Source organism: Vicugna pacos, chromosome 4, assembly GCF_048564905.1.
Source record: "Vicugna pacos chromosome 4, VicPac4, whole genome shotgun sequence".
Classification (NCBI taxonomy): Eukaryota; Metazoa; Chordata; class Mammalia; order Artiodactyla; family Camelidae; genus Vicugna; species Vicugna pacos.
The window spans coordinates 52,067,171-52,089,699 of record NC_132990.1 but is presented as its reverse complement, the minus strand read 5'-3'; the positions used below and the strand labels follow the sequence as shown (position 1 = coordinate 52,089,699).

At 33.2% G+C, this 22,529-nt stretch overlaps 1 protein-coding gene across 3 annotated transcripts in view; it reads right to left on the bottom strand.

Moving 5' to 3' along the window:
* Positions 1–22,529, bottom strand: part of STX17 (syntaxin 17) — a 51,154-nt gene that overhangs the window by 21,451 nt on the left and 7,174 nt on the right. For all 3 annotated transcript variants that reach the window (XM_031677360.2, XM_072959815.1, XM_072959816.1), the window contains exon 3: positions 14,540–14,605. In XM_031677360.2, coding sequence (XP_031533220.1) covers positions 14,540–14,605 — 66 coding nt within the window. The remainder of the gene's footprint in view (positions 1–14,539; positions 14,606–22,529) is intronic.

Sequence of the window (22,529 nt, the reverse complement as noted above, 5' to 3'; positions counted from 1 at the left end):
CCTAGAAAACTGTAACTTACCAAAACTGACAATAAATAAATATCCGGATAGTCATACTTATTGAAGAAATTAAATGTGTATTTTCAAACTCCTGTGCCTCCCCATACACATACACAAAATCAAAACCAAAATACAAAAACCAGCACAGAGGGCTTCACTGGCCAATTCTTCCAAAGATTTAAAGGAAATTACACTAACTATTTAAGAGATGGAGAGAACATTCTCTAACTCATTTCATGATAGCAAATCTTGATACCAAAACTCAACAAGGAGAGTAGGCAAAAGAAAAAAAATCAGATCAGTCTCACACACTTATGAACAAAATGCAAAAATTCTACATAAAATGTAAGTAATTTAAATCTAGCATCATATAAAAGTGTAACAAAAATAATAAATTGATAGAACACGTTCATGGATTGGAGGACTCAGTATTGCAAAGATGTCACTTTGACAGACATCTATAGATCAATAGATTTAATAAATCTATTTAATATACAGATCCGATATCTATAAATTCAATAAAATCTGAATCTACAGATTTAATCATCTAGATTCAATTATCTAGATTCAATAAATTAGAATAAATTTGAAAAAGGTTCTTTGTTTTATATTGGTGGAATGTGACAATCTGATTCTAAAATGTATATGAAAATACATATAAAGGACTGAAACTAACTTTTGAAGAAAAAGATAATAGAACTTCTATTAGATATTGACTGATTATAAAGCCATAGTAATTAAGACAGTGTGGTATCAGTGAAAGAATAGACAAATACAGCAATGAAACAGCCCCGAAACAGCCCCTAAGCAACCCAAACATGTATGTACTGGATTTATGACAAAAGTGGCAGTACTAGGAAAGATGATTTTTTTCAAAACATGGTGTTTGATTATTTGATTATCCAGATGGAAAAAAAAAAAACAACTATATACATCATCTCACACCATACACAATAATCAACCAGATGAATGGTAGACCTAAACGTGAAAAATGAAACAACAGAAGAATATCTGCATAATGTTGAGGTACAAAAGAACTTTTAAATGTTGCATAAAAGCGTCAACCATGAAAGACTGATAACCTCAACTGTATTACATTAAATGAACTGCCAGTCATCAAGGGATACAACTAAGATAGTGAAGAGGTTAACCACGAGTGTTAGAAGATAACTGCAACACAAACACTGATAAAGGGGTCATCAGCAGAATAAAGACCTAAGATCACAAGAGCATAAGAAAAAGACAAACAAGCTGTAGAAATATGGGCAGATACTCTAAATGGCACTTTTCACAGAGGTACTCAATCTCACTAATAATCAGGTAAATGTAAATTAAATGATAATTAGTTACCCGTCAGAACAGCTAAAATTAAAGTCTGACTTCACTAAATATTGGTGAAGATGTGGCACCCACAGGAACCTGTATTTACTGCTGGAAGGAGTGTAAAACTAGTACAATTACTTTGGAAGATAGTTTGACATTATCTACTAAAGTTGAAAATAAAGATGCCCGATGAACCAGCAATTCCTGTCCTAGGAATATACTCAACAGAAAAGTAAACAGTAAAGATATTCAAGAATGTTAATCGCAACTGTAACAGAAACCAAGACACCTCAAACATACATCAACAATAGAATGGATACACTACAGTAAACTCATATGATGGAATATATACAACAATGAAAATGAATGAACAAATGCTATAGGAAACAGCATAGGTATATCTCAAGCCAAATACAAAAGCTATCTTCTATTTAATTCAATTTATATAATGTTCAAAACCAGACTAAATAAACTATAGTCTCAATGACACATGCTGGCGGTAAAACCAAACAGAAGAGACAAGTAGTAGTTACCATATAAATCAAGACAGTGATTACTTTTGTTGGGGGGAAGGAGTTTGTAAGTGGGAAGAAGCTATGAGGAACTACTAGGATGCTGGTAATTGTCTATTTCTTGATCTGTGTAGTGGTTCCATGAATGTTCATGGTATAATTTGTTTAGGTGTATATTTATGCTTAATGCATTTTACACCATGTATGTTACATTTCACAGTAAAAAGTTTTAATAATATTTTTAGAAAAGAATAGTATACTCTCCACAAAGTGGCAAAGCAGTGGTCCAACGACAACAGAGATCTCCAACTGTCAAGAAACCAGCTAGAACTCTTCCAGAGGAAAGCAAAACAAGTCACTACCGTATGAAATATTTCATCTTTCATTAGCTGGAACAACTAATGAAAGGAACTACTTTCTGGAATTTATTCTGACATACGAGCACAAAACAGTAACGTGGAAATGAAACCCACGAGAAAGCAATCTTGGAGTTCATAACAGTTACAAAAAGGAATACTGGAGATAGTGACACTTCAGGGATGCGAGCTGAGTTTAGAGACAATACTTGTATGATGCCATAGCAGGGACTGTATTGTTAGGAAGATCCTTTTCAAACAGAGTTTCTAAAAAAGTAAAAATTCTGACACTATAAAAAAAGTTAATCTGATAAGAAAGAAAACTGCCTTCTTAAAAATCTAATATGATGTGTAAGGTCTGCTGTAAGTTCAGAGACTTGTTTTTGTTTTGTTTTTTTTTTTAAAAGGAATGGAAAGAAAGGCGTGTGAACAAGGATGAATACAAAACAGTGATGTGAAACAAGGAGAACCATGTAAGTAAAGTAAAAGCCCAGAATGAGCGGAGGCTGGCGAAAAATGTTAAGAACAATAAAAAGGATTTAAAAAATATACGTAGAGCAAGAAGAACAAGAAAGAAGATTTAGGCCTACTGCTCAGGGCAGATGGTATAATGTTAACAGATGATACAGAGAAAGCAGGACTACTTAACTACTATTCTGCTTTTGATTCTCTATTAAGGAGAAATAGTCAAAATCGAAAGCAGAATAAGAAACACGTACAAAGGAGACCTGAAACATCTTACTGTAAGGATCTAGACAGGACTCATGAAGTAGGTGAGACCTGAGCCAACCCTGAAGGATAATATTGAAAAAACAGAACATACTAAATATGCTAGTATAAATACTAAGAAGAGATTGGGAAAAGACAGAGGTGGAGTAGAAAGGTAGAAGCTTTTCTAAATACTGTATTTCATCAGTTTTAGGGTACAACATCTTTCCAACATTTTAACATCTCTGAAATTGGAATGTCTTAAAATAGATGGTTTTAAAAAAGCATTATTTAACTGGCAGCATTTTTGTCTCTTAGAGGTACACAAAATAATGGTATGTCTTATAAATGATGGTGTCTCAGATTTAATTTCCTCCCTGAGGTTCTCACAGTACCTATGCCAACTAGAGTAGAGGCATAGGTACTATATCTATTTAAAAAAAAAACTTAAATCCTGATTTATCAGCTCATGAATATTTCAAGGCAAAATTTAAGTTTAAATTCCTCTAAAGTCATAACAACCTAAAACCATTTACCTTCTAATTGCATTCATTTTGGAATCTACTCTCCTAACTCCTCTTCCATTCTCTACCTGGCCTTGCTTCTGTCTAATCTTTTTTCTCCTAACTTCTATTATCTTCACTTCTCTCTCTTCTCTTCATGCCCTCTTTTCTATTGCTTCTCCCTTTAAATTTTTCTTTAAAAAAATTAAAAAGTAGATAGCTCAAGTATTCTATTATTTCTTCTAGTAAAATCATGAAAGTCATATTTTACTTCTACAAAGTTCATGTCTGATTTTTCTTTATTTGTATTTATGCTACCTATGGAACCAGAACAGACTCTCTGTACAGTAGTATCTTTCCAAATGTGGCCTGAAATCTACTGAATCAGAATCTTTCAGGTGAGTCCCAGAAATCTGTGACTCAACAAGCTCTGTGTCACCACTGCTATGGAGACTAGGCTGACCAAGTTTCTATAAAAGCCACGTTAATGTTCTGCAGTGAATTATTACAATAGTAACAATTTCAGCTTTTTCATTTAGTTTCAAAATTTGATCACAAAATCTTTCTTAATGCTAATGTTTTCTTATCCCAGAGAAGAAAACTGTTAAACCTATACTACTCACAGTTTCAAAATACAATAATGGACTTCTGCTTCTGCAGAGTTTGCAGAACACAGTACTGGAGAGGAGAGAGCCATAGAGAAAGAGAATGCTAAAGATAACCATTCAACCCTCAAGTATCTGGCCGGGAACTGACCACAACGTGTATATGAGGAAACTACCTAAAGCTGGAGAAAAAAAAATCATCCAAGAAAATTAGAAGAAATAGTGCCCAGCACTCATTCAAAGCTGGAAACAGTGTCTGTTCCCACCAGCTAACCTGGAAAAAATCTTAGTTCACAGGGCATTGGGTAGAGCACTCAGAAAGGTTTTTACTTCAGTAATGTAGAAATTATAGCCCTAGACCAAGCATTGCTCCAGTCAAGCTTAATAAATCATAAAAGTGAGACCCAAAAGAATCAAGCTGTTTTCAAGTAACTTAACTATATTACAGAACAAAGCTCAAGACGATTTATAGGAACATAAAAATATCTACCACCCAACCATGCAAAGGTCACCCAGGCAAAGACCACCAGACATACAAAGAAACAGGAAAATATGGCCAATAATGAAGAGAATAATCAATCGACTGAAACCGACCCAGAATTGACATAGATATTAGAATTGGTAGAGAAGAATACTAAAACAGTCATTATAATTGTATTCCATATGTTCAAAAAGTTAAGTAGAGACAGGGAAGATATTTTTCAAAAAGACCCAAATTAAAATTCTAGAGTTGAAAACTATAATATGTGAGATGAAAAATACACTGAATGGAGTAACAGCAGATTAGACACTATGTTGCTAAGACTAGTGAACATAAAGGCATAGAAATAGAAACTATACAAAATGAAACACAGAGAAAACAGAATCCAAAAAAATTTTAAAAAGCATCAGTGAGCTGCAAGATAACTTCAAGTAGCATAGCATACATGTAATTAGAGTCCCTGAAGGAGAAGAGAGATGGGAGTGGACAGTAATACATTTGAAAAAATAACGGCCCCCCAAATTCCAAATTTGATGCAAATTATAAACCAAGAGACCCAAGAAGCTCAACAAATTTGAAGCACGAGAAACATGCAGAAAACTCCACCAAGGCCCATCATAAAGTGCTTAAAACCAGAGGCAAAGAGAAAACTGTAAAAGTACCCAGAGAAAAGAGACATATATAGTAAAGAGGAATAAAGATGAGAATAAAACAGATTTCTCATTGGAAACAGTGCAAGTGACAAGACAGCAAAAACACCTTTAAAGCACTGAAAGAAAAAACCAATGTAAAATTCTATACACAGCAAAATTCCTTTTAAAAACAAAGGCCAAAGGAAAGCTTTTCAGATACACAAAAGGCAAAAAGAACTCATCACCAGCAGAACTGCACTCTAAGAAATGTTAAAGGAAGTCTTTCAGGCAAAAGGAAAATTATACCAGATAGAAATATGAGCTTACACAAAGGCATTAAGCACACCCAAAATGGAAATGATAGAGGGAAATTGCTAAGATTTTTTTCCCCTTAATATCTAAATCACTTGAAAAAGGTAACTGTCTAAACATTATGAAGTATATAACATACTTATATATATATATATATAAGTAAAATATATGATAATAGCACAAAAACTGGGAGGGGAGAAAAAGAAGTATATTGTAAATTTCTTAAACATATGTGAAATAATTAATCTCAATTGAAGATAAATTATAATAAGTTGTATACTATAAGTCCTAAAATAACCACTAAAATAAGAGTTACAGCTACAGCAAGACAAGAAAGAAGGTAAAATGGAATAAAAAAAAACTGAATTAATTCAATATAAAACAGAAACATCATTAATGAAATGAAAGTTAAAATGATGAGATACCACTACAGATCTATTAGAATGGGTAAAATTAAAAAGACTAGCCATATCAAGTGTTGGCAAGGATTTGAAGAAACTGGTGGGATTATAAAACGGTGCAATTATTTTGGAAAATAGCTTGGCAGGTCTTAAAAAGGTAAAGAATATGATCCAGCCATTCCATTCAAAAGTATTTATCCAAGAGAAATGAAATCCTTTGTACATACAAACTCGTGTATTCAAATGTTCATAACAGCCTTATTTGTAATAGCTGAAAACTGGAAATAACTCAAATGTCCATCAACAGATAAATGGATAAACAAAGTGTGATATAACCATACAACAGAATATCAACAATAAAAAGCAAAGAAATGCTGATACACATTATAACATGAATGAATCTCAAAATATTTATGCAGAGCAAAAGAAACCAGACAAAAAAGAAATATATATTGTATGATTTTATTTACATAAAATTCTAGAAAATCCAAACTAATGTATAGTGACAGAAAGCAGGTCAGTGGTTGCTTGGGCACTGAGGGGGTAGGGTAGAGTATGTGTATGTGGGAGGATGTAGAGGGAGAGCCAGAAGGAGGGTGCCAAAGGGGTATGAGGAAACTTTTTGGGCCAATGGATATATTTATTATCTTGACTGTGGTGATGGTTTCAAATTATCTTCATTGTGGTGATGGTCTCATGGTGTGTGTCAAAACTTATCAAATCATATACTTTGCTATATGTCAGTTACACCTCAAGAAAGTTGGAAAGAAGCAGAAAGAAAATTATGAAAAATATCATATATTATTTATATATAGTTACATGCACAAACATGATAAATACTTAAAATAGGGGGAAAGATTTCCTTTGGATGAAGATAGGAACAAGGTAAATGGAATCAAGGAAGGGTACACAAGGAACTTCAGTGGTATTTCTAAAGTTTTCTTCAAAAAAAAAACTGTGGCAAGATGTTAAGATTTGACAAAGTTGGATGATGAGTACATAAGTGTTATGTTATTTTCATTATTTTCTACATTTTTGTATGTGTGAAGTCTGCGTGTGTGTAATTTTTCAAAAAGGTACTTCAATGTTAAGGTTGATGTCAGGATAGTTCCTTACTCCTCTGTCAGGATTTTGAGTTCAGAATCATTTAAAAGGACTACAAAGAGAATAGGTAAAAACCTAACACACTAGGCCCTTGATGTTCTACACAAAATTGTCCATACATGTGTGTATCTGTATTTTTCTAAAAAGTAAACCCACAGTATCCTGATTATTATATTAGCTATCTAACTGGTATTCTTGCTTCCATCCTTGCTCCCTTAGAATCTATCCTTTTCATAATAGTCAAGGTGATCTTTAAAATCGTAACAGGTCATCATCTGCTCAGAACCTTTCAAAGGCTTTCTAGCCAACTTTAAGTTACCACATCCTGCAATGCCTTCTGTCATCAGACTCAGCTGATCTCTCTGACCTCATCTCCTATGCTCACACCAGCCACACCGATCTCCTTACTCCTCCCTGAATATGTCAAACATTCTCTCACCTCAGAGTCTTCACACTTGATTCCCCTTTTGCCTGGAAAAGTCTATTCCCCATGGTTTATGCTTGTACTTCTTTCAGGTCTCTGCTCCAATGTCATCACAAACCTTCCAAAACCACCCTACATAAAAGAACACTCATCACCTTCTGTGATTCAGTGTTTTGTTTTGTTTTGTTTTTTAAACCAGCTTTTGGTTAATTCATGGCACTTATAACCATCTAAATATTATATATTTATTTACTTAAAATTAAGTATCTGTCTATGCTTTCTTCACTCCCACCCACAGAACATAAGTTCAATAAGAACAAGAATTTTCTTCTGTTTGCTAACAGCTATATCTCCAGTGTCTAAAATAGTATCTAGGACAGAGTAAATGTTCAAATGTTTCTATTCTAATAATCAGGAGAGAAAGACAGATATTATGCCAAGTTCTAAAAATTTGCAAATATATCCACAAGTTTGATAAATGGTTCTATAATCAAGGAAGTAAGCTTAAAAAAAAAGTATACCAACTCAGTAATTAATAAGCTTTGCAGTATGGAAGTAGAAACTGCAAACTATGGACAAATTTTCAGTAACGGTAACATTACTGTCTTTAATTTTGTAACTAAATTTAATAACTAATTATTACTTTTTTCCCTTCTTTCAAAAATATCCTGAAATTTCTGTCTAAAGATTAAAAGATATGCTTAAATGTATACTTATCCATACTGATAGCTGTAAAAAAGTAATTATTCTGAGTTAATTAAAATTCTGAAAAATGGCTAATTATGTACTTAATGATTAAACTAAGAGTGGATATGCATATATTTGCCTTTGTTAAATATTGGTTTAAGGATTTCTAATGTGTTTTTACAACATGAAATTTTGAGAGCAAATTGTATATAGCACAAAACATTTGGTATCATAATAATTAATCTGAATTCTTTACAATCACAAAGCACAAGTCCACTGGTAAACATTTAAACAGCCTAGAGTAAATATATTCTAGATGTCATATAACTTATTATTAAGGAGTCGTAATTATTTAATTAAAATAAATCTGGACTATTCCTTGCTTGTATTGCCTAACTACTATACTCAGGTATTAGTAGTAATGACTTCACACTTATTTCAACATCAAAAGGCACCAAAAAGAATCCATATAGCTTAAAAAAATACTAACTGAACCACCAAAAGGAGTGAAAAATCAAGAGAGAAAAGGGCCTCCATTCATTTACTCAACAAATACCTAATGAGGACCTACTACATAGGTATTAAGTGCAGTATTCCTGAGAATATTCCTTGATATCCTGTCCACCTGAGTTAATGTTAAAAATAATTCCAGATTGGATCCCTGCACTTCTTACTTATGAAGGTCTTGTGCTTTAGACAAACACCAAAGTTTCTCTGTTCTTCAGCCTTCTTTTATCTGAATAATGAGGATAATATTGCCCTTATCCAGCATCCAGATAGCTGGCACTGTATCACTTACTGGTCTCTATAATATATTTGACAATTAATCTTGCACTGACTTACATTACTTTTTTACTGAAGCTTTAAATTATTATTTAAATATTTTACTTAACATTTCATGAAATCGTATCCAGGTAAGTTCCTTCAAAGCAGAAACCATGATACATTTTTTCAGAATCCTCTGTTACCAGCTAGTATTATCACTGTATGTTAAGTATTTGGGGAGAAGGACATAGAAGACAGCTTTTAAAAAAATGTATTTTGCACTTTTGTAAGACAAGCCAACCAAAATGGTAAAAAGTGATGCAACTGTTTTACATTAAACTAACAAAAGGCCAAGAATTTTTTTAGCTTGATCTAGCAGTTAAAAGTGGGAGTATCAAATAAAGTTTATTCCAATTCCTCTTACTAACTGAATTCCTACTGTAAGAAAGGGGCTGTGTAAGCACTTTGCACACATAGTCAACAATCCTTACAACCATCCTAGAATACAGGATGAAATTTTACAGTCAGGAAAAACGAACATATATACAGATAGTATTAAAAGTTCTTTTGCATAGGGAACTGTTGTCATTTATAAGGTCTTTATAAAATTTGAACAAACTTGTTTATAAACCAACTGTTTCTTCTAATGACTGGTGAGCTAACTGAAAAAAAAAAAAACACCCATGAAGGATCAAAACAAGAAAGGAAAAATGGGTGCTATTACGAGAAGAGAAATATTACCCCCAAAAAAACTCTATAAATAGAAAGTTCAAAGGGATTCAGACCAATTGTAAGAAATATCAAGAGAGTTTAAAGATAACTGGCTATAAGATCTACATATGAAAACTAACTATATTTCTATATACACCACCAAAAGTCTAAAAACATAATTTAAAAGAAAGACAACATTTATTACTTCCCTCAATCACACACACAGACACACCTTAAAACACTAAAGTAGTTAAGAACAGATTAATGAAATAGACTGAAATAGATAAACACACTAAGTGTAAGCACTGTATTCCAGGCATCTGTTGCTGTGTAACAAATTCCTCCAAAACTTAAAGGACTAAAACCACCATTTAATTTTGCTAATAATTATGGAGACCAGACACTTAGGTAGTCAGCTGAACAGTTCTCACTTGGGGTCTCTCATACAGCTAGAGATATCTGCTGAAGCCACAATTATCTGAAGGCTCTCAACTGCACTGCATGTACAAGATGGCTCACTCATGGCTGGTACTTGAGGCTACAAATTCCTAAGAGCTCAGCTGTGGCTGTGTTATCTCCCACATGGGGGTCTCAGGATATGTGGACTAAGTTCCCCCAGTGCAAGAATCCTCAGAGAACCAGTGGAAGCTATCTGGCCTTTTCTGACCTAGCCTCAGAAGTCAAGCGGCATTACTTCTGCCTCAGCTCAGATTCAAGGAGACAGTAATTAGACTCCATCTACTGGAGGGGTCATAGCAAGGTTATACCGTAGAAGACCATGTAGGACAGAGATACTTTACAGATATCTTTAAAAAGTACTATCTACCACAATCTGTATGCAGAAAACTATAAAGATAAACAAATATTAAAGAAGACATAAACAAATACATCTCATATTCGTTAGAAAACTGGATGATGTAAATACGTCAGTTTTCTCTAAATAGATGGATAAATCCGATGCAATTCCCAAATTTCCAACAAGATTATGTATGAACATTGAAAAGCAGATTTTAAATTTATACGGAAGACTAAATGGCCAAGTATAGCCAAAAGGAAAAGTAAGGTGAAAAGGAAGAGTAAAGTGACAGTACTGTCCTGCCAGATATCAAGCATTATCACAAGACTGTCTTAATTAATATATTGTGGACCTTGGTGAAGAAACAGAAAAATTGATCAGTGGAATAGAACAAAAAGACCAGAGACAGACCCATGGATACATGGAATTGTGATATGTAAATAACACTGCAGAAATCAGTTAATAGTGAGAGACAACTGGTTTTCCAACAGGAATACAATGTAAGTTTATTATATCTACCTAATACCATCAATACTAGATGGACCAAAGATTTAAATGTTAAAAGTAAAATATTAAAAACATTCAATAGAAAATATAGGCAAATACCTTCTTGATCTTAGGATACAGAGCGTTCCTTGAATAAGACACCAATAGTATGAACCACAAGAGGAAAAGACTGATAAATAAAATTGAGAAATAAAGACTGATACATTTAAATTAAGAACTCTTTTTCAACAAAGACACTATAATGAAAGTAAAAAGATAGTTCTTACTATATAAATCTAATAATGTTAAATCTAGAAAATCTGTGGTAACTGTTCATGAAGTTATTTGTCTGAAAGTAAGTTTTACACAAGCTAGCAAAGAACAAGCCTATACAAAAAATTCAGGGCAGATGTGAATAAAGCTAAGCAAATACCTACATCTAACAACAGTTTCGATCTCACTATTTTAATGGCACACATAAATCTTTTGTGCCAGATGGAGATCAATAAGGTAAATATATATTTTTTAAATCAATAAACAAACACTTTGACCATACCACTGTCTCAGGAAAATCACAAGTGATTTTTAATGACATGTAAAACAGTAAAGATGGTAAGAAATCCAAGTCATAATAATCTCATTGACATTATCGTGCATAGTACTATACAATAAACCCTGAATCTTGCTGAGTACCAGGTAGTGAGATACACAATTAGTGGAGACATAGTCAGTCCCTGATGTTTAGACCCATAATCTAGGTAGCAAGAAATAAAGTACATATATAGAGAGGCAAGTCAAATTTTCATCTAAATCTCAAATCAATCTTTTTTCCTCCATCTTCACCATATGTGAAATCACTCCTAAATGACCTCCTGCATTCATTTCATTCTATCCCAATCTATTCACTATACTGCAGCTACGGTAACCTTTTTGAGACGCAAAAGGACCACAGATGCATTTTTTAGTGAAACAGACTCTAGATTCAGAAACACCAAGCACAGGGCTAAAAAAGGTATTCTTATCAAAGCCTGCAGTGAACAATGAAAGCCCAGCAGCCTTCACCTAACCTGCTTTTATAACTGGAAAATAAGTGTCTACCTACCCTAGGGGGAAAATGAGAATTCTTCTTTAGAAAACTAAACCAGAACAACCTCCAAATACTGATATTTAGAGGTTGCTCCAAGGAAAATACCAGACTGCCAAAGAACCTTTAGTGAAGTCTTCCAAGAGACAAGCAATCAGCTTTTTAGTGTCTCAGAAAAGCAGGAAAAATTATGTCCAAAGACAAAATGCTACAAAAAAATAAAATAAAAATAGAAAAACTCTTAGAAAATATTGTAATAGCAGAAATAAAGAATTCAATAGAAAGAATTGAAGATAAAGCTGAGTATATCTCCCAGAAAACAGAAAATTAGGCAAGCAATCCAAGGGTCTCCTATCCAACAGAACAGAGATCAGCAAACTTTTTGCCAAGGGCCAGAGAGTAAATAGTTTAGGCTTTGCAGGCCATATAGTCTCTTCCTGCAACCACTCAACTCGGCTGTTGCAGTATGAAAGCAGCCAAAGATAATACATAAACAAATGGGGCAGTAGCAGGCCAGATCTGACCTCTGAGCCAGTTTGCTGACCCTTGCAGTAAAAGAATTAAAAAAAGAGAGAGAGAGAGAAAACAGAGGAATAAATTATCGAATAAATAACTTAAGAAAAATTCCCAGAATTAAAGAACATGAGCTTTTAGACTGAAATGGTCCAACACAAAGCACATCATTATCAAATTTCAGAACACCAGCAATAAATAAATCATAAAAGTTTCCAAAGAGAAAAAAAAAATTGGTCCTATATATAGATTGGGAAACTAGATGATATCTACTTTTTTTTTTAAAAAGAAAAACACTTAACTAGAAAGCCTTCAAAACTGAAAGAGAATTCTATACCTTCTAAAATTAGCCATCAAGTGAGGGGAGAATAAAGGTATTTATAAACTAAAAATAAATTAAAAATTTACATCTAAGGTACCCTTATTTCAGAGCTACTGAAAGATGTACTCCAATAAAACAATGGAGTAAGCCAAAAATGAGAATCACATGATATCCAGGAAAAACAGGGACCCAACACAGGAGGAGATGAGGGAAGTCCCAGAACAGCTGACATGAAATAAGCCTAGAAAGTGAGTCCAAATTTTAGGAGGGAGTCTTCAATGGAAGTGATGTATTTGAGCATATGAAAAATATTGATAGCATGTGGTAGAGATGTGGAACATTTAAAAAAAATCACCTAAAAATACACAAAGTTAGGCAATAAAAAAATGAGGCAATTATTAACTTCAAAAACAGCAAAACAACAGCTAACATCATATTCAAACAGTAAAAAGGTGAAAGCATTTCCTCTAAGATCAATAACAAGACAAAGATGCCCACTCTTGCATCCGTTTATTAAATAAGTTTCCAAAGTCCTAGCCACAGCAATCAAACAAGAAAAAGAGATAAAAGGAATCCAAATTGGAAAGGAAGAAATAAAACTGTCACTGTTTCCAAGACACTATACATGGAAAATCCTAAAGATACCACCAGAAAACAAGTAGAACTTATCAATGAATTTGGTAAAGTTGCATGATACAAAAGTAATAGACAGAAATCTGTTACATTTCTAAACACTAATAATGAACTATCAAAAAGAGAAATTAAGGAAATAATTCCCATCACCATTGCACAAAAAGAATAAAACACCTAGGAATAAACCCACCTAAGGTGGTAAAAGACCTATACTTGGAAAACTATAAGACACCAATGAAAGAAATTGAAGACAACATAAACAGATGGGAAGATATACCATGTTCATGGACTAGAAGAATTAATATTCTTAAAATGATGATACTACCCAAGGGAATCTACAGATTCAATGCAATATCCATCAAAATACCAAGGGAATTTTTCACAAAACTAGAGCAGATGATTTTAAAATTTGTATGAAAACACAAAAGACTCCAAATAGCCAAAACAATCTTCAGAAAGAACAAAGCTGGAGGAATCATGCTCCATGACTTCACACTATACTACAAAGCTACAGTAATGAAAATGGCATGGTAATGGCACAAAAACAGACACACAGATCAACAGAACAGAGAGCCCAGAAATAAATCCACACTCTTATGGTAAATTCACTAATTAAAATTTGTTTATTAAAAAGCCAATAACTAGCAAAAAATATGTGCAACACTGTATTATTGCAACAATATTAAAAACAGAAGATCAGTATCTTAAAATTAAAAGAAACTTTATCAAAAGACAACATAATATAAAGTATGCAAGAGACATGAATAAGCAGTTCATAAAAAAGAAATATTACTATCCAAGGTGCATATAAAAACTTCCACCCTTCAAAGCAATAAAAGGAAAAAAATCCAGATAAAAACAACAAAGCAGCATTATTTTAACCTACTAATTCAGCAAAAATTTGAGACATGGATAATATTACTGTTGGTAAGGTTTTTCAAAAATGCATTGTGAAAATAGAAGTTGATATATTATTTCTGGAAGAAACTGTAGTAATATAAATCAAAATCTTCAAAATACGTAAGACATTTGATTCAGTAATTCCTGCTAAAAATGCATCGTAAGGGAACAGTTATAAATATCCATAAAAGGATTCAGTTACAAGGGTATTTATTTTAGCAAAATTTCCTTAAGACTATCTTTTTCATATGGATTTACTAGAAGTAATATAATAGCCTTACCTGAACTGTACGTCCTGCATTGATATGCTCTTCATGCAACTTGTCCCAGATTCTGCACCTTTGATACTATACAAAAGAAAAGGGAAAGGCATTGAATTTTTTTTTTAATCACTAAAGTGATTGTTTCCAGTTACCACAAAAATCCCCATTCACCTACCCAAAACTAAACATACCAGCTAAAAAAGTTACTGACTTCGTAGTGGAAATTAACTGTCCAAAGACCATGCCAAGTAGGAAGTTTTCAAACACATTCCATACCAAATTCTGAAAAATGGTAAAACAAACTATTGTCATTAGATATTATTTATTTTACAAAAAAAACGTATTTTGTCTATAATGCAAACTCTTCCATACCAAATTCTGAAAAATGGTAAAACAAACTATTGTCATTAGATATTATTTATTTTACAAAAAAAACGTATTTTGTCTATAATGCAAACTCTTTAGAGCTGAAAAAATGAGAATGTAAAAGAATGTGAAAAGTGAAAAGACTAACAGCATTAATCAGATATTCTTGCTATACACGAAGACTGAGAAGTTTGTCAGTGATAGAGTCAAGTACTGAAAACAAAATCTGATTTTGAGAAAAAGTAACATTGATATTTCAGACTAGAAGGTATACAAAAATGACAATGAACATTTAATATGTTTCAGTTTTTACCAAGACAATGTTTAGCTTTTTCAGAGTTTCATCCAAGAAACTTAACAACACATAATAATAGAAAATTTTTCATTTAACAGAAATCATAGCAAAATATGATAACATTATGACAGAATACTGATATAAATACCACCAAACGTCACATACTATTTTTGGTTGAAATAAAAAATCCAAATAATTTAAATGTTATATGTGAATAATGATACTAAACACATTTTTGGTATACCACACACTAAAAAAAAAAAAAAAAAAAACCAAACAAACCTGGAAACACCTTGAAAGGACAGAAACATGAAAATGCTCCATATATACATATTAAAGGCACAATAGATAACACAGAGCACCAAAAATTTTTCTAGGATATTTTAATATTTCCTATTCTGCATATTCTTTAAATTTGGTAGTGAATAATGCAGCAACAAAACTCTTCTGATACTTATAAATTTTTTCTACATCATCTAAGAACTAAACAGTAACCATCATCTAAGAACTAAACAGTAACCAGTAAGCTCAAAAATAACCAGACTATATTGAAAATATATTTACCGGAGGGGGAGGATATAGCTTAAGTGGTAGAGCGCATGCTTAGCATACACAAGGTCCTGGGTTCAATCCCCAGTACTTCCTCTAAAAGTAAAAAACCAAATCAAAACAAAACTGATAAGTAAACCTAATTACCTGTCCCCCTGAAAAAAAAATTTTTAATAAAAAAAAAATATATTTGCCACGCATAACTTAAAACTATTACCCAATCAAATAAATTAAAAATCACTATCAAACTACTTTCACTTCCAAGAAAAACTGAATTGATGCCATCAGATACAGTATAAATGCTTTTAGCAGTGTTATGATATTAATAAAAAGATGAGAATAGAAGCCAAAGATACAGTTCCGAAAATAAGCCACTTTAAAACTTATTACTCAATACAAATCTGTCATGATAATTTTAAGAAAAATGAATGATAAGGAGAAAGAGTTGAGAATTGAGAGAGGTCAAGGCTGCAAGAATTTCTGGAGCAGAGTATCAGAGAGGAAAGAGCTGTATATGAGGAGATAGCTGCAATGAAAGGAGAGGACTATACTGAGAGTGAGCTCCAGAGATCGATAGGGTTTTCCTTCAAGTCTTCAGCCATGCACACAAGGAAATGACCTGAAATCAGAAAAAGAACCACTGGAATGGAGCAGGTGGACTACTTCCCCAAATCACACAAGACCAGAAATAGTTTATATGACCACGAGCTGAAGTGGAAAAACCTCTCAATATACTGGACATCAGGTAGAGCATTCCAAAGAATTGTCCTGTAAAGGGAAAAATTAGGCTTGGAATAAAGGCTGTTCTGATCCTAAACAGGAAAGCTGAAAACAGCTTCAAAAGTATCAAACTGTTCCCAAATAACTTAAATATGTCTCAGAATAAATAAAGCTCAAAAATATTCAAAGGAATTTAAAAGTATTCAGTATCCAACAAGATAAAGTTCAGAATATCCAGTGTCCAATAAATAAGTATCATGCATGCAAAAAAACCAGGAAAATATGATCTGTAATGAGAAAAACCAATCAATAGAAACAGATTCTAAAATGATAGATAATGCAATTAATAGACAGGATATTAGAAGTTATTGTATTTCATATGTTTAAGAAAGTAGAAGAAAATGAGCATATTGAGATATGAAAGATATTTTTAAAAATTCAATTCTTAGAATTAAAAAAGGCATCTGAAATGAAAAGTACAGTGGGTGGGATTAATAGAAGGTAAGACAATACGAAAAAAGATTAAAAATTTTAAAGAAACAACAGAAACAATCCAAAATGAAACAAAGAGGAAAAAGACAGACAATGAAAGCAATATTAACTGAGTGTCAATGCTGAGTATTTGGGAATGATAACTTATTTGTTAAGTGACTGTTTCCAAGTATCAATCTTGCATTCAGAGGTTTTTCATTTAATACCTTAATTTGAATAATCTGTGAGGAAGAATTTAATGTTGCCTTTACAACTCTCTAAAGACCATGGGCACTGGCAGCTTCCACATGAATGGTTAAAATGGTGGTGAACCTTAACGTCTCCTGCACAGTGCTATGTGAGAATGGTGTATTTATATCTGACCTGGGATGAAATCAATCAGGACACATTCCATAGGACATAATCAAGTTGGGATGTGAACAAAAAACAAAGTTTGAAAGGTGAACAAATGGTATGGATATTGCTAACAGATAGAGGAAAGCTAAAGTATTCAACTCTGTTTTTTCCATCTTCTTTCTTCATTGAGGAAAACGGTCTTAAAATAGAACAGTCCACAATAAACATGATTAAGAGGAAAATGAAAACCAAAAAAGAGTAAGAACAAACCTAGATACTTCAAATGAGTCCAAGTCAACAGGCCCAGAGAAATTACATCCAAGAGAACTAAACAACCTCCCTAATGTGATCACAGAAACACTTCTACTTATCTATGAGGAACCATGAAGAATTGGAAAGGCTCTTAGAGACCAGCAAATATTGACCCAATTCTCACAAAAGAACGTATCTTTAAAGCACAGCAAACTGTAAATCTTAATATAAATCTTTGGAAAAATTCTATGCCAGATTACCAGAGAGATGGTTTATGGGAATTTAGAGAAATGGTGACAATATATCAGAGTGATCTGTCCCTTTCCTGTCCAACATTCTTCATCAATGCCTTGAACACAAAGAATGTATAATTATCAAATCTGCAGATAACATAAACTGGAAGGAATAATTACAAAGATGAAAGATCACACAATTCCACATGATAGGAAGAACAAGTGTAATAATGATAAATGTAAAGCCTGGCATTTAAACTAAAAAGAGCAATTGTACATGCACAAGAAACAGGTATGCTCTGGCTCAACAGCTGAACTTCATACAAAAAAGTCCTATGGGTTTTATTTAGTTCGTTACAAAACCAATTTAAAAAGTAAGCAATATAAAGTGGCTTCTAAAACAGCTGATGCAATCATAGGCTCTGTATGTGCATACATATATTCATTCAATCATTCAACACATTTTTATTAGGAGCACTATGTTTCAAGCACAACATTAGAAAATAAACATATTTACCAGCATAGTGATCTCAAGAAAGTAACTGAACCATTCTAAGTCTGCTTCCCCACCTAAAAAAGGAAGATTAATAAGGCTAACCTATAAGGATGTTGTGAGGTTTAAATATGATACATATGAAATTCTTATGTAGCACTCAACAATTAAAAACAACAGCTACTATTTTTGCTATTATTATTTGCTCACTTTTGTCAAGTAAACTGTAGAAGAGATTAGTGTCTTGGAAGAAGGTTGAACTAGATAACTTTATCTCTTAGAGCAATTAAATTCGAAGAAAAATAAGACATAAAATAGTTCAGACTTTCTATTGTTTGCTATATAATGTTAAACCCATATTAGGTTACATTATTAAAGGCTATTATTCCAAATCTTTGAAGAGGAAAAAAAAACTTAAAATTATTTAATATGTGTGGGGAAAAATTACATGAAATAACTCCTTCAAAATTTAGTTAAGTTGAGACCACCGACAAACATTTCTAAACTGCACTGTCTTTACAAAATGTCATTTTTGTATTGTCTGTTTGCACAGCAGCAAGAGAGAGAGGTTAAAGCAGTGCTATAACTTCAAGCAATTTGGATGTTTTTGGTTGCAAATAACAGAAAATACCAAGTTAAAATGGCTATAATAGTAAGGATATTTATTACGTCAAATAAGCAGCAGTCTAGAATTGGAATGATAATTCCAAGGTAGTTTAGTTCAGAAGCTTACAAGGTTGTCAAGTGCCCAAGTTTTATCCTTCTGCTTCACTACCTTCAACAGAGTTTTCATTCTGATCTGTCCCCTCCTTGCTACAGTTCCAAATACAACAGCCAGATAAGACCAGTAGAAGCAATAGGACTATTTCCTCCCATGTATGTCTTTATAACAGTAGGAAAGTCTTTTCCAGAAGTTCCCATATCCCAAACAAGTTATCCTTCAAGTCTCATTAGCTAGAACTATAGGATGTGTCTACCGTTCACTGCTAACCAAACATTGACAAGAATGGAATCACCACCATTAGACCCATTATCATTCATCACCTGTGCTGAGGATTTCCTATCCTGCAACACAGGGGAAAGCAAGCTGAATCAGGGTTCTGTCAGAAACAAAGAATGAGGTGGGAAATGTAATTATAAGATTGAAACAAACATTCTCAGACTAAAAAGAGAAATGAAAAGGTTTTTTATTGTAACCACAAGTTAAAAAACAAATAAATAAAACCGAATCAAAAATAACAAATCAGTAAGACTGACTTTATCTGATTATATCTGATTTTGTACCACACAGTTCAGGCTTCATAATGGCTGAATAGTCCACGCCACTCATTTTCACAACTAATTAAATGTTGCCTCTTATCATTCTCTGAATATTTCCTATTTTATTTCCTTAACTGGACTGTAAACTTCTTGCAGATTAGAAACCTAATTTTTTACATAATTTTCAATGCTAACAAATATAAGAAATAGCAAACATCAACACTTATGAAAAGTTAACATATATTTATATCCTGTAATAATTTCCCTTCTTATTAAAACTGGCAGATTGAACACATTCATCTCTGCTCTTTTCCAAAATCCAACTAAAGTGACAGTAAAGAACTTTAAAAGGTATAAATTCACAAGAGGAATGAGAAGAAAACAGAAGGTACCAGTTGACAAAAAAAATTTTAAATTTTGAAAGCTGTAAAGAGTATGGAAATGTTGCAACTGACTTAGCTGATCAGAGAAAACTGACACCTAAGGCTGCAGTAGGGGTGGATGGTGGGGGGAAGAGGCAGTAAGAAGCAAGCCAAAGGCATAGCACTATTCCAAAAAGACTCAGTAAGCAGAGGTTATCAGCTATCAGGTAACCAGGGGATGTGTACAGTGAGGCTAAAAGCTGAAGGACTGGTTGAAAGTTTATATAAGGAACAGATAGTCTATCAGATGCCCTCTCCAGAAGCCCAAGGAACAGTACTGCCTCTGTCACCATAGAGGACAACACTCCAGGAAAGTATCTGGTGGTTTCCCATCAAAATAGACCCTTCCCTGCTCCCTGCTCACCTCTCCAGGTAATAAGGCCCCAAGTACTGCCCTGCTACCCGTCCACACTGACAGACACACACACAAATACCTTCCAATTAGCCTCTTAAATATCGACAGCTAGCCAAGGAAAACCTGTAATACTGTGGGCTGAGACTGAAAAAAGGAGAGGAGAAAGAGAGGGAGAGAGGAGTGAGGGAAGGAGGAAAGGAAAGCGAGAGAAAAATAAATTTAAAAAAGAAAAGAAAAGCAAGAAAGAAACAAACTCAGGAAAAACAGCCAAGGAAGCAAAAGAAAACTTAAAAAAACTTAAAAAAAATAAACTTAAAAAAATAGTATCACCATAGAAAGATGATATGATACTGTACCCATAAAGCAAGAACAGAGGATTCTTTTTAAAAGAAAAAAAAAAAGCGAGAGAAAGAGAATTGAGAGGAAAAAGAAGAACATAGTTAGAAAAAAGAGGATTCTAATTATTTCATCTTAGCTGGAAGGTACATGTGCTAGCTAAAACTGCAGCTGCCATTTCACACGCAAGACAGAAATAAGCTGAGGGATCAGAAAGCAGCATAAAGAGCCTGGGTCTTTAAATGACTGCTGGAGCTGCCACTGGAGCCCTAGACCACCTCCATGACTATGAGGGATTAAAAACAAAAGCAAAAACAAGAAGCCTCTATCTCATTAAATACACTATTTTTGGCTTTTCTGCCCCTTACATTTTAACTGTGTACTAATACAGTACATGTTACGTAAGTTTCCCCCCAAGCCCCTATAATACGAAACAAAGAAAATTATGTTCCAAGCTAATTATCTTGTTGTTCCTATTAACTATGTTTAAGTCTATTTTATCTTAGCCAAGAAAGTTGGATGCTAGCACTTCAAATTTCAGGATTACATTCTAATCAAGTCCATCGCGTGTAATAAAATGTAATGCTGAAGGACCTATGGAATATAGTCCCAGGTGTCCACAGCACACTGCTCTCATTGTTTTTAGATGTTGCAGAATCACTCTACTAAGGCCTGCCTTCAATTTCCCTTCAGTCTGACTTTCTTCTTTTAAATTCATATTGGATGACTGATGGCTAACATAATAAATATTTTATCTTTCTACACCCTTCCCCCAGGAAGAATATGCCTTTTTGAAAGTGAGGCACTGTTAGACACCTGGAGTCCAAACCTAGAGTTCTTAACTCTTTTGTCCACTGTGACCACTGCAGCTTTTAAATGTTTTTACATTGCCATAAACTATTAAAATATGCTATTCAATCTTATATAGTTAATAAATCACATTCATAATAAAACTAGAAATCCTAGAGACAGAATGATCAAGAATATGGAATAAAACATAGATCAGTATGAGTTAACTGCTTAGCTTTAGATAACATCACCTATATTGTAAATTATAATTATTCTGATATTGTCTAAAAATTTCTTAATAGGTAAAAATTTCACAAAATGCTAAAGGAAAAATACTCTGGCAAGAAAAAGACCTATATAACTCTAGAATAACTTTCTTATGAAGTCTGCACAAATAATCAAATCAGTAAGAGATGTATTTCTATCCTTAGCTTTCTCCCACAGTTCTAGCCTTTCCACTGATGACCAGGTGGTACATGTGGCAAGGATCTGAAGGTACTGATGGCAGGCACATTCACACAGAATAGATATAAGGAAAGGGAAATTTGCCAAAGGGAAAACAGGGCAATAAAAGAAAGAAATGGTCTTAATAGACCACAGTCTACCTATTTCTACCTTCAGAATCAATTAATTTGCCAAATTCTTGTCATCTTTGTAACTAAGCACTTCAGTAAGAGCTCAGGACTTTGAAACCCACTGTATCAAACCTCCCACCCCATACGATCTATCAATAGTAAACAACTCTGTATATTGTTATAGTGCTAAAAGAACAAGCCCTCCTTATTAATCAAAGCCTGGAACCCTTTAATTTGTTTCTGCTCATGACAAGAATAACCAGTTTACCAGACAACTCCTCCATCCTTAAAAGTCATAGTACTTATGGCTTATAGATAAAGAGAAAAGAAAGTAAGGGGTGACAAAATATTAATCTTGAATTCTAGATACCTTCACATTTGCATTGAAATTTTCATTTTAATATTCTTGGCACTTTGTTTCTACACTTATTAAAGATTTAAATACTACGAAGAGAGATGATATCTATGGGAGAAAAAAGCTGACACTTCGTAATGGTTCAAAGCACTCAGCTGACGGTGATACTGTTTATACCGA